We start from the raw sequence: 10,091 nt of genomic DNA on the forward strand, positions 1-10,091 counted from the left end.
TTCCCTCTCTTATCCAATAGGCTTTCCCTTCCCCCTGCCCCCATTACATGGGCCCTTTCATTTCTCTTCTTGTGTCCTTTCTTTCTCTCGCCACCCCCATCTTCTCCATCCTGGGTAGGACTCCCTCTTGGCTCAGCCTCAGAGACCTCCAGAGGCCTCCAGCCTGAGGGGAGGAGGGATCATCAGAATTAGTAGCTGGATTTCCACAGCCCTTCAGGTTTACAAAGCCCTCCCCTCTCTCTGATTTTACCACCTATTTACACTGCATGTATCTTGTCTTTACACGGCTGTTTGCATGTTGTCTCATCCATCAGACTGTGAGCACGTCTTCCAGTGCAGAGACTGAGTTTTTATCCCCAGTGTGCCCAGCACAGTGCCTGGCACATAGGAAGTGCTCCATAAATGCTTCTGGACCGACTGACTGACTGAGGGAAATACAAGAGGTATTTTTGATCCTCTGATAAGGAAAGTGAGGTTCCTGGAGTGGCCGAAGCCTACGTCTGTGGGCCCCCTCCCTCACCATGTGCCAGGTCCCACCCAGGCCCAAGCCTCCCTTCTCCAGCAGCTGCTGAGCAGACCAGGCCCCCTCTCTCTGCTTTCCATCTGCCATATTTTTCTTTCCCACCAAAATAGATGTTTAGGGATGGGAGATGAAATTAGTCCATTTCTTAGAGGAAATGTGCTGGAAGTTGACTGTGGAAAGGAGCTGTGAAGGTATTATGTAGGCCTTTGACCTGACAATAGCTTTTGAGGAAGACACCAAAGAATCTAGAAATTCAAGCTCTAATCATCCAACCTCATTGTTTCTACCTCTACAACATTTCTCTTATGTCTCCCCTTATCTTCTCTTATTAGGTCATCACCCTATGTATCAGGCCTCCTCACTTCTCACCTGGACTATTTCAATAGCCTTGTAATTGATCTCCCTGTTTCTTATCTCTCCCCATTCCAATCCATCCTCCATACAGCTGGTAAAATGGTTTCCTAAAGCATATGTCTGATTATGTCATCCCCACTCAGTAAATTCCAACGGCTCCCTATAATCTTAGAGTTCTTTATAACCCAACCCCTTTCTACCTTTCCAGGCTTCCTATACATTATTCCCCTCTACGAACCTTAAGCTTCAGTCATATTGGCTTACTTGCTGTTCCTCAAACCCTATGCTTCACCTCCAGACTTCACACCTTTGCCCAGGCTGTCCCCCCTACCTGGAATGCCCTCCCTTCTCATCTCTTCCTCTTGGAATCCCTGGCTTCCTTCAAGACCCAACTCAAATACCACCTTCTCTAGGAGGCCTCTAGTGGTCCTACCAGCTGCTAGTTAGTGTTTCCCCCTCTAAGGTACCTTCATCCACTTTGTTTGTATCTAGTATATCCCTATTTCTGTACATGTTGTCCTCACTCACTAGACTGCAAGCTCCTTGAGGGTAGGAGCTATTTTTGCTTTTGTTTTGTATCCCCAGCATTTGCACAGTACCTAGCACAAGGTGATCATTCAATGAAGGCTTGATTGGCGAGGTATGAGCTGCAAACCCACAAGGATACAAGGGATTTAAGAGTAGAGGATAGTAGAGTTGAACTGGTTCACTAAAGGGTTGAGTGTAGGAAAGGAGAAGAGTATAGCCAGGATAGAGGTAATGGCCTAGGAAAGAAAAGGGATGGAGAGACTGGACCAGGTTATGATAGGGATAGGGAATAGGTTTAGGAAGAATAACGCATAAGGAGCTATGAAATGACAGGTGAATATAATCAAATAGAGTTCTAGATCACAGAAGTCTAATACTATCAACACTCAGAACCTACACCACGGGTGGGGAACCTGTGGCCTGGAGGCCACATGTGGACCTCTAAGTCCTTAAGTGAGGCCCTTTGACTGACTCTGAATTTTTGGCCACATTTGAGGACCTAGAGGGCCACACAGGTTCCCCACCCCAACCTGTACTTTCTCTCTTCTCATTCCCTTCTAAATTCTTTGCAATTTGGCTTTCAACCTCATCACTCAACTGAAACTGCTCTCTTCAAAGTTACTAATGATCTCTTGTCAAATCTCAAGGCCTTTTCTCAATCCTTATCCTCCTTGCTGTCTCTGTAGCATTTGACACTATTGACCATTGTCCTCTCTGGATTTTTGTGACATTGTTTTATCTTGGTTTCTTCTACCTGTCTAACCACTCCTTCTCTATTTCCTAGACTAGATCATCATCCAATCAATCAATCAACATTTATTAAGTCCCTACTATGTGCCAGGCACTGTGCTAAGTGCCAAAGATACAAAAAGAGGCAAAAGACAGTCCTTGCCCTCAAGGAGCCTACAATCTAATGGAGAAGACAACATTCAAACAAATATATGCAATGCAAGTAATATGCAGGATAATTAACAAAAGGAAGGCACTAGAATTAAAACACTAGATTTACACTAACTTTAGTTATATGCTATGGTGGGTCCTCTTCTCTTTTCCCTCTATGCTCTTACTTAGTGATCTTCTCAGCACCCTTGGGTTCAGGTATCATCTCTTTGCGGGTATGAATATGTGGGGGCAATGGTAAGATCAAAGTGTAACTGACTGGAACATGTAAGTAGGTGATGAGATTTGAGTTGAATGAGAAACTGGAAGATTGGGGATCTTGAGGGATCTTCAGCCTGTATGAAAGAGCCTCGAATCAGAGCAGAAATTAAAACAGAATGCCAAGACTATGAGGCAGGGATGTAACTAACTGAGAAGGGAGGCCTGGGATAAAGGCACCAGTATCTGGATTGCGTGAAAATTTGACACATGGAAAGAAACTCAAATGAGAAGAGGTTGCCGAAGGTTGAAGGCAGAGGGAGACTTTGGAAGCAGAAAGGGGAAGTAAGAAATATTCTGAGAAAGTCACAGTGCAACAGAGGCACAGTTTTGAGACGGTGGAAAGAACTCCTCTGGTGGCAGAGGACCTGGGTTCAAATCTCACTTTGGATGCTTAATACCTGTATCAATCTGGGCGGGTCACAACTCCTCTGGGCCTCAGTTTCCTCATCTGTAACATCCGGGTGGTACATTGGATGACCTCTACACTCCCTTCTACTTCTATAATTCTATAATAAAGAGGAGAATGGAAGGAAATTAGTTTCCCTCAGATCATTGTCTCAGGAGGCCCAGGCCAGGAAGTGATATAAACACTGAAGGGAGAGATTTGTAGGTTCCAAGGGTTTGGGATGTTTCTGTCCAGCCCAGTTCCCACCCTTCCCAGCAGACAGACAGTGGCAGAAGATGCCAGGGTGTCCAGAAGCCCCACCCAGGTCTCTTTTGTGTCCAAACCAGAGTTGCCCCTCACCCCCTTTCCTTTCCTCTTATGTGGATGAAGACATGGGGTCTGTATGGAAAAACCCCTTGGGAGCTTTAGCTGTGAGTGCAAACTGGGCTTTGCCAAAAGCAACAAGGATCAGTCCAAGGAGTTCATAGGTACGCCTTTAGGGAGTATGTGGACCTGAAACACTGTGGGAGGCAGCCCAGGGCCTCCCAGGGGATAAACTGAGGCCCTCGGTGTGTCTATGAGAAGCACCCTGGGTGAGCCAGCCAAGGATCAGGGCCAAGGCAGGGAGCAGCTTGTATGGGGAAGGGATAATGCTTCCCCCAGAAGTCAGAGCTAAAGGAGCCAGGGCAGGGCTACCCCAGGGGAATTTCGGCTCTTGTCCAGAATCCATAGCAGGGAGTCAGCTACTAAGAACTAGGAACCTTTGAGATGGGAGAGGAAGTTTGGGCCCAAGCACTGTAGGGAACAGAATGTGGGAAGTACCGACCAGACACCGTGGAGCCGGTGGGCAGGGAGGTAGCCCAGTGGAAGGCTGGTGGGAAGAGCGATGGCCGTGGGGACAGGACTTCTCAGTCTGATCCAGCGGCACTGACTGGCACTGCTCTCTTCAGAGTTACTAATGATCTCTTGTCAAATCTCATGGCCTTTTCTCAATCTGTGACCATGGACTCACTCTGAGCCTCAGACTGCTCACCTAGAGAGAGAACATCTGCCCTCCTCACAGGTGTGGTTGAAGGAAGGCTTTGTAAATCTTCAGGTGGGACAGAAAGGGGGCTGTCCTGAGCCAACCTTGGACCCCCTTGACCTTCAGACTGTCCCCGCCCCAGTTGGTGTAGCCCAAGAAGAGCCAAGGCACTAAATAGACCTCTTTTGGGCAGCGTCAAACCTAGCTCCTAAGGGCAGGAAGAGAATTGCAACTACACCTCAAATCCTTTCCTGGTGAGGAGGAAGGGCTTTCTCTGCTCCCCACCTCCAGCTTCTAACCCTAACCCATGGCAGCCACTGAGGTGGGCTTTCTTCTATAAGGGGAAGCATAGCAGGAGAGAGGTCCAGGTTCCTGTTTTTAAAAGGGGAAGTTTCTTGGGGTGGGGATGGGAATTGCTGCCATTATCTAAGACCTTAGGGGGTGAGGGGAACAGTGATCCAGGAGACCTCCATCTTAATACTAGTTCTGCAAGGGGGCCCACATGCTAGATGGAAAGAAAGTGGACCTGGGAATCAAGGAAACCAAGGTTCAGGTCTTGGGCCTACCCCCTCCTAAGTGACCCTCTCAGCCCACATCCCTGCTCTGTCCTCTGTCAGGTGGGGAGTGGATTCTCACCAGGGGTGAAGTCATTTTCCTCCTTTTTGTTTTCCTCACTAGTGAAGGAGGAAAGGTGGCTGGGGCAGGTTAATCATCCCTACTTTGCACCTGGTCTGGGTGGGTCTGGGTGGATTTTAAGAGGACCTGGGACAGGTGGAAGAAGGCTCTGGGTTCAAATCCAGTCTGTACTCCGTAGTGGAGGTGTGCTCATAGGCAAGTCCTTTAACTTAAGGGCCTTCATTTCTCCCATCTGTAAAATGAGGAAATTGGACCTGAATCAGGGGTTTTTAACCTTTTTGTGTTGGGACCGCCTTTGACAGTCTGCTGAAGCCTCTGGGGCCCTTCTCAGAAGAAAGCTTTTAAAACAACTGAAGGAAATGCTCAGTTTCAGTTAGACATGAGTGAAAAGAAAGCTTTATTTCCTATTCAAATTCCCTGGCTGCCTGAATTCTGTCTGTGGACGTGTTGGGAGTCACTGAACCCAGGTTAAGAATCCTGAGATTCTAGGCCTTTCTTGCCTCCAATCCTATGCTCCCATGTGTCTGGAAGCTTTAGGTTGGGCGAGCTGAGATCACAAGTGTGGTGTCACTAAAAGAAGAGGGATATGAAAAGTATCCAGTAGAATTAGTAATTTTTGTTGATGTTTTATTATTGTCAATAACCATAGCCCTGGGCCATGGCCAAAGTTGGGCTCTCCTTCTGGGGACATTCAGCTAGAGGCCATGACTGGAAGCAGAGGGCAGTGGGCTCTGGATCAGCAGTGGGGGTTCCTGTGTTCTATTCTCAGCTTTGACCCTCCCCACTTCTTCGTACTCAGTTTCCTCAGCTGTAAAATGAAGTTGGGTGGAATCATCTCTGAGGTTCCTTCTAACAGTAAATCCTATGCTTCCACACTACCCCCTAATGGTGCTGCCTTCCCTGTCTTCCTCACAGAGATCTCCTTCCCCTCCTGGACACCACCCTCTGAAGTTGGTCAGGTGAGTGGGTATTTGGTAGCAATCTGACACCCTCCATGACCGCCTCCTCCTGTCCCACTATCCCTGTCAGGCTCTGGGACCCCTCATTCCCATCTCTGTTCTTCCTCTCTCCAGAGCTTCCTCAACCAACTGAGATTTATCACCAGCAAACTAAAAAGTGGCTGTGCCCAGGAATCCATCAAGGTAAGAAGACCCTGGATCCCAGGAGAAAGGAGGAACTGGTCCTGTCACTGAGTGATGATGTGACATGGAGGCAGGGTCTATGCTCATCAAATGCTGTTTGCACACCAGGACAAAAGAGCCATGCCCCCTCCCCCACAATACACATAACACATACACACACATACACACACACACACACACACACACACACACACGCACGGTACGGCAATGGGTCATAATGAAAAGTGTTCTGAATTAGGAGTCAGATTCCAGCTTGATCTCCACATCCGTTCCTCTGGGTGCCTTGTGTCAATCACTTCATAAATTTCTGTGAGCTTCAGTTTACTCAAATAGTCTTAAAAAAAAAAAAAGGGAAAGTAGAGCTGGGCCTGATAGTACACACCTGTAGTCCCTGGCACTGGGGAGGTGGAAGCTGGTGGATTGCTTTAGTTCAGGAATCCTGAGTCTCAGAAGGATTATGGGTGATTGGGTGTGCCTACTGGTCTGGCACCAATATGGCACCCATCACCTGGAGAACCAGGCTGCCTAAGGATAAGCAAACCGGTCTAGGTTAGAAAAATGGGGCAGGTTCCATGCTGATCAGCATTGATTGGCTCAGGATCATGAGTGGCCACTGCATGTCCAGCCTGGGTGAGATAGGGAGATCCAATCTTAGGGGGCAGATGACGGAAGGAAGGAAGAGAATTGGAGATGGGGCAGATGCATCTCTTAAGATCCTTCCAACTCTCCACGATTTAGTATAACAAAAAGAATGGGAGATTAGGGCTCAGAAAACCTTAATTCAAACCTTAGCACTGCTATTCATTAGCTATGTGACCTTGGTTTAAGTCACTCCCCTTCTCTGGGCCTCAGTTTCCTCATCTGTAACATGAGGGAGCTGAACTAGATGATCCAATGTTGACACCCCGCATGCACACATACAGCCCTAGTTGTTTTTGCTTATTGCAGATCTGTCCATTGGTGGGTTCTGTAGGCAGAAAAAAATGAGGGAAAGAGGAGGAATTAATTGTCCTTTTGAGGTGAATTTCATGGCTGCCAGAATCTGCCTGTGACAGGACGAGCAAGAGAGCTGGAAGGGAACCCTCTGGCATTACCAGTTTTTTGTTGGCTCTATTGTTTTCCAGGGTGGTGAGGGGCCCCTGAAGGCTGACAGCTCCATTCGTTCTCTTTGCTCTTCTCCCTATCCCAAACCCAGGAGTTCGTGGAGGATATAGAGAAACTTCTGGAGACATCCAGAGACCTGGGTCATCTGCCCGTAGAGACTCGGCTTCAAGTGGCCACATACTTGCTCTCTGGCTCGGAACAAGTCCTGCGAGCCCTCACCCAGACCATGCCCAATGGGACCCTGGTCTTCCATACTGTGGGGGACATAAGCAAGCAAGCAGGTGAGCACGCCCACCCACCCAGCTCCTCCCCACCTCCTTCCAGCTTCTCCCAGCCTCCACATGGTCTTCTTCCTCCTTCCTCAGAACTGTCCGTGAATATTAAGGAAAAACCGACGGGGAGCGTCGAGGTGGGCAGGAGCCATTCAAAGATGAAGCTGGACTGGAATTTGGCCTGGAAGCCTGGTGGCTCAGGTAACAGCAGACAGGACAGAGACACCAGGCAGGCTGGGAAAGAGGCAACCCCACCGGCAAGGACAGGCTGGGGCCAGCGAACTGCTAGGAACAGTGAGAATGGGCCTGAATGATTGGGGTAGAGGAGGAGAGCTAGGCTTAGGTCAGCAGGTGCACAGTCATTCATTCAACACTGACTAAACACTGCGGACCCTGCCGGGAACTGGATGCTATACAAGGTCTACAGGACAGGGTTTTTGCCCTCATGGAGTTTATAGTCTAGCAGGAAGAAAAACCAGCAATCCAGAGGGCTCTATTATACAATAGTGCCTTAGGGAAATGCAAAACGAAATGAATACCATGTGAAGTCTGAGAGGAAAGGTCTTTATGGACCCAGAGGCATGGGGCAGACTCCTTAGAGGAGGTGGCACGGAATTGGACTGTAAAGAAGGGCCAGCAGGTGGGGAAGAGGAGGGAGGGCATTCCAGGTGTAGGAATTGTAGCACTGAGAAAAAGCACACATGTGAGCCAGATCTGAACAAGCTCAGGACACAGGGAATCATTCAGTCTGTTAGGGGTGCAGCAATACAAGAAAGAGAAAAGTAGGTGGCATCCTCTGGTAGAAGCACAACAGTCCTGGGGGGGTGTGGGGGCAGAGGGAAGGCTTTCTGGAAGAGGGAGCGTTGGAACTGCCGGCTAAATCAGTGCCTGCCTCTCTGCACCCCTCTTCCTCCAACAGAAAAGGCTGTTGTGGGCCTGTTCTCCTCTCATGCAATGAAGAGACTGCTGGCCAACGCCTCGCTGGTCTTGGAGCCTGCAACGCAGGCTGCCCTGCAGCAAGCCAATGAGGCCCGAGTGGGAGGGGGCATTCCAGTTCTGCTCTCTGCTGTCAGCACGGCCTTCCTGAGCAACAAAGACACTGGAAATCTCAGCTCCCCGGTCACCTTTGCCTTCTCCCACCCAGTGAGTGCCCCTGGGGCCTGGGGGAGTGGAGGGAACTGGCAAGTCCTGTCTGTGCTGCTGAAGGATTCTGGGAATTTTTAACCTGGAGAAAAGCAGACTCATGCCACATATCAATAGCTGTCTTCAGATTGAAGGAATTTGATTTAATCTGCTTGTCGCCAGAAGGCAATGGGGGAGTGGTTAGAGGCAGGCTTAGGTTTAAGGAGGGGAAAACTTCCTGACAATTAGAGTGGTCCAAAAGTGGAATGGTGTGCCCCTGGGGGGACAGATCAACCTCCCACCCATCACCAGAGGTCTTCAGGTAGAGGCTGATACACAGCCCTGTGCTGGTTAAGTCTCTAACTACCACTGCTGGGGCGTGTGGGGCTTAGCCTCAATTTCCCTGCTATGAAGAAGCTTTCTCAGCCCTTAACCAATTGCTGGTAGCCAGAATCCAGCTGCCGGCCAGAAAGTGCTACCTCTTCCCCAGGGTTCCATGGGACTTCTTTTCTTGTGCCTACAGAATGTGTCTTGTAAGCCAAACGAGGAAGTGATCTGTGCCTTCTGGCAACGAAACAACAATGGGAGCGGTCACTGGGCAACCACCGGCTGTACGAAAGTGGGCAGCAAAGGGACCAGTACCACCTGCAACTGTACCCACCTCAGCAGCTTTGCCATCCTCATGGCCCAATATGATGTGGAGGTGAGAAGGGCAGAGGGAGGGGGCTCCAGAGGAGTCAGTAGAAGGAGAGTAGGGATAGAATCAGGGGGGAAGGGACGGGGTCAGGGAGGGTCAAGAGAGATGAGAGGGGATCAGAGAAGGATAGGGATGTGTATGAGGGAGGGGGGAACGTCTATGGGAGTAGGGTCTATTCCACTGATCTTCTTGGGCTCCTCCGCTTGGCCCCAGGACTGGAAGCTGTCAGTGATCACTCAGGTGGGGCTGGGAGTGTCCCTAGTCTGCCTGCTCCTCTGCATCCTCACCTTCCTGCTGTGCCGGCCCATCCAAGGCTCCCGCACCACCATCCACCTGCACCTGTGCCTCTGTCTCTTCGTCGGTTCTGCTGTCTTCCTGGCTGGCACCGCCAACCCTGGCCAAGGACAGGTATGCATACCCTCTAGGGCTTCTGGGCACCCAGAGGGTCAGGGGGCAGCCGGGGCATGGAACAGGCAAAAGAGCTGGAAAGAAGAGCAGAGGCCCTGGGTTTGAGCCCGGGGTGTTGTCCCTTATTAGCTGTGTGCCGTTGGCCAAGTGCCTTCCCCTCCCCAGGTCTCAGTAAAGGCCCTCTGTAAAGTGGCCTCGGAGGAGGCAGGAGGTCCCGGCTGACCGTGCTATCTCTCCCTCGGGCGCAGGTGGGGCTGCGCTGCCGCCTAGTGGCCGGTCTGCTGCACTACTGCTTCCTGGCCGCCTTCTGCTGGATGTGCCTCGAGGGCCTGGAGCTCTACTTCCTCGTGGTGCGCGTGTTCCCGGGGCCTGGCCTCCGCACGCGCTGGCTCTGCCTGCTGGGCTACGGGACGCCCGCCCTCATCGTGGCCATCTCTGCAGCGGTCAACAGCCAGGGCTACGGCCGCCCGCGCTAGTGAGTGCGCGGCCCCCGTTGCCCTCCCCAGCCCTCTCCTCCCGGCCTGGGACGGGGTCCTCCCCTCCCCCTTCTTCTTTCCCCCTCCCCTTTCTTCTTTCCCCCTTCCTCTTCCTTCCCCCTCCCCTTTCTTCTTTCCCCTTCCCCTTTCTTCTTTCCCCCTCCTTTTTCTGCTTACCCCTCTCCTTTCTGCTTACCCGTCCCCTTTCTTCTTTCCCCCTTCCTCTTCTTTCCCCTTCCCCTTTCTTCTTTCCCCCTCC

The 10,091-nt window shown here is 50.7% G+C and overlaps 1 protein-coding gene across 1 annotated transcript; it reads left to right on the forward strand.

The window, feature by feature from the left end:
* Positions 1 to 5,254: 5,254 nt before the first annotated feature.
* On the forward strand, positions 5,255 to 9,847 carry ADGRE5 (adhesion G protein-coupled receptor E5). Its single transcript, XM_027851034.1, has 8 exons — positions 5,255 to 5,570; positions 5,685 to 5,753; positions 6,949 to 7,138; positions 7,223 to 7,330; positions 8,049 to 8,272; positions 8,775 to 8,954; positions 9,162 to 9,356; positions 9,605 to 9,847. Exons 1-8 carry the CDS (start codon positions 5,316 to 5,318, stop codon positions 9,830 to 9,832), a joined length of 1,449 nt encoding a protein of 482 aa, XP_027706835.1. The 5' UTR covers positions 5,255 to 5,315; the 3' UTR covers positions 9,833 to 9,847.
* Positions 9,848 to 10,091: the final 244 nt, after the last annotated feature.

Source organism: Vombatus ursinus, unplaced genomic scaffold (assembly GCF_900497805.2).
Source record: "Vombatus ursinus unplaced genomic scaffold, bare-nosed wombat genome assembly UNPS02009173.1, whole genome shotgun sequence".
NCBI lineage: Eukaryota > Metazoa > Chordata > Mammalia > Diprotodontia > Vombatidae > Vombatus > Vombatus ursinus.

What these genes read in the sequence shown, in the direction of transcription:
- ADGRE5 (XM_027851034.1), top strand. Translation starts at nt 5,316, where the DNA reads ATGACTGGAAGCAGAGGGCAGTGGGCTCTGGATCAGCAGTGGGGGTTC. An exon ending in CACCCTCTGAAGTTGGTCAG is followed by an intron (nt 5,571 to 5,684) that starts GTGAGTGGGTAT and finishes TCCTCTCTCCAG; the next exon opens with AGCTTCCTCAACCAACTGAG. An exon ending in GTGCCCAGGAATCCATCAAG is followed by an intron (nt 5,754 to 6,948) that starts GTAAGAAGACCC and finishes TCCCAAACCCAG; the next exon opens with GAGTTCGTGGAGGATATAGA.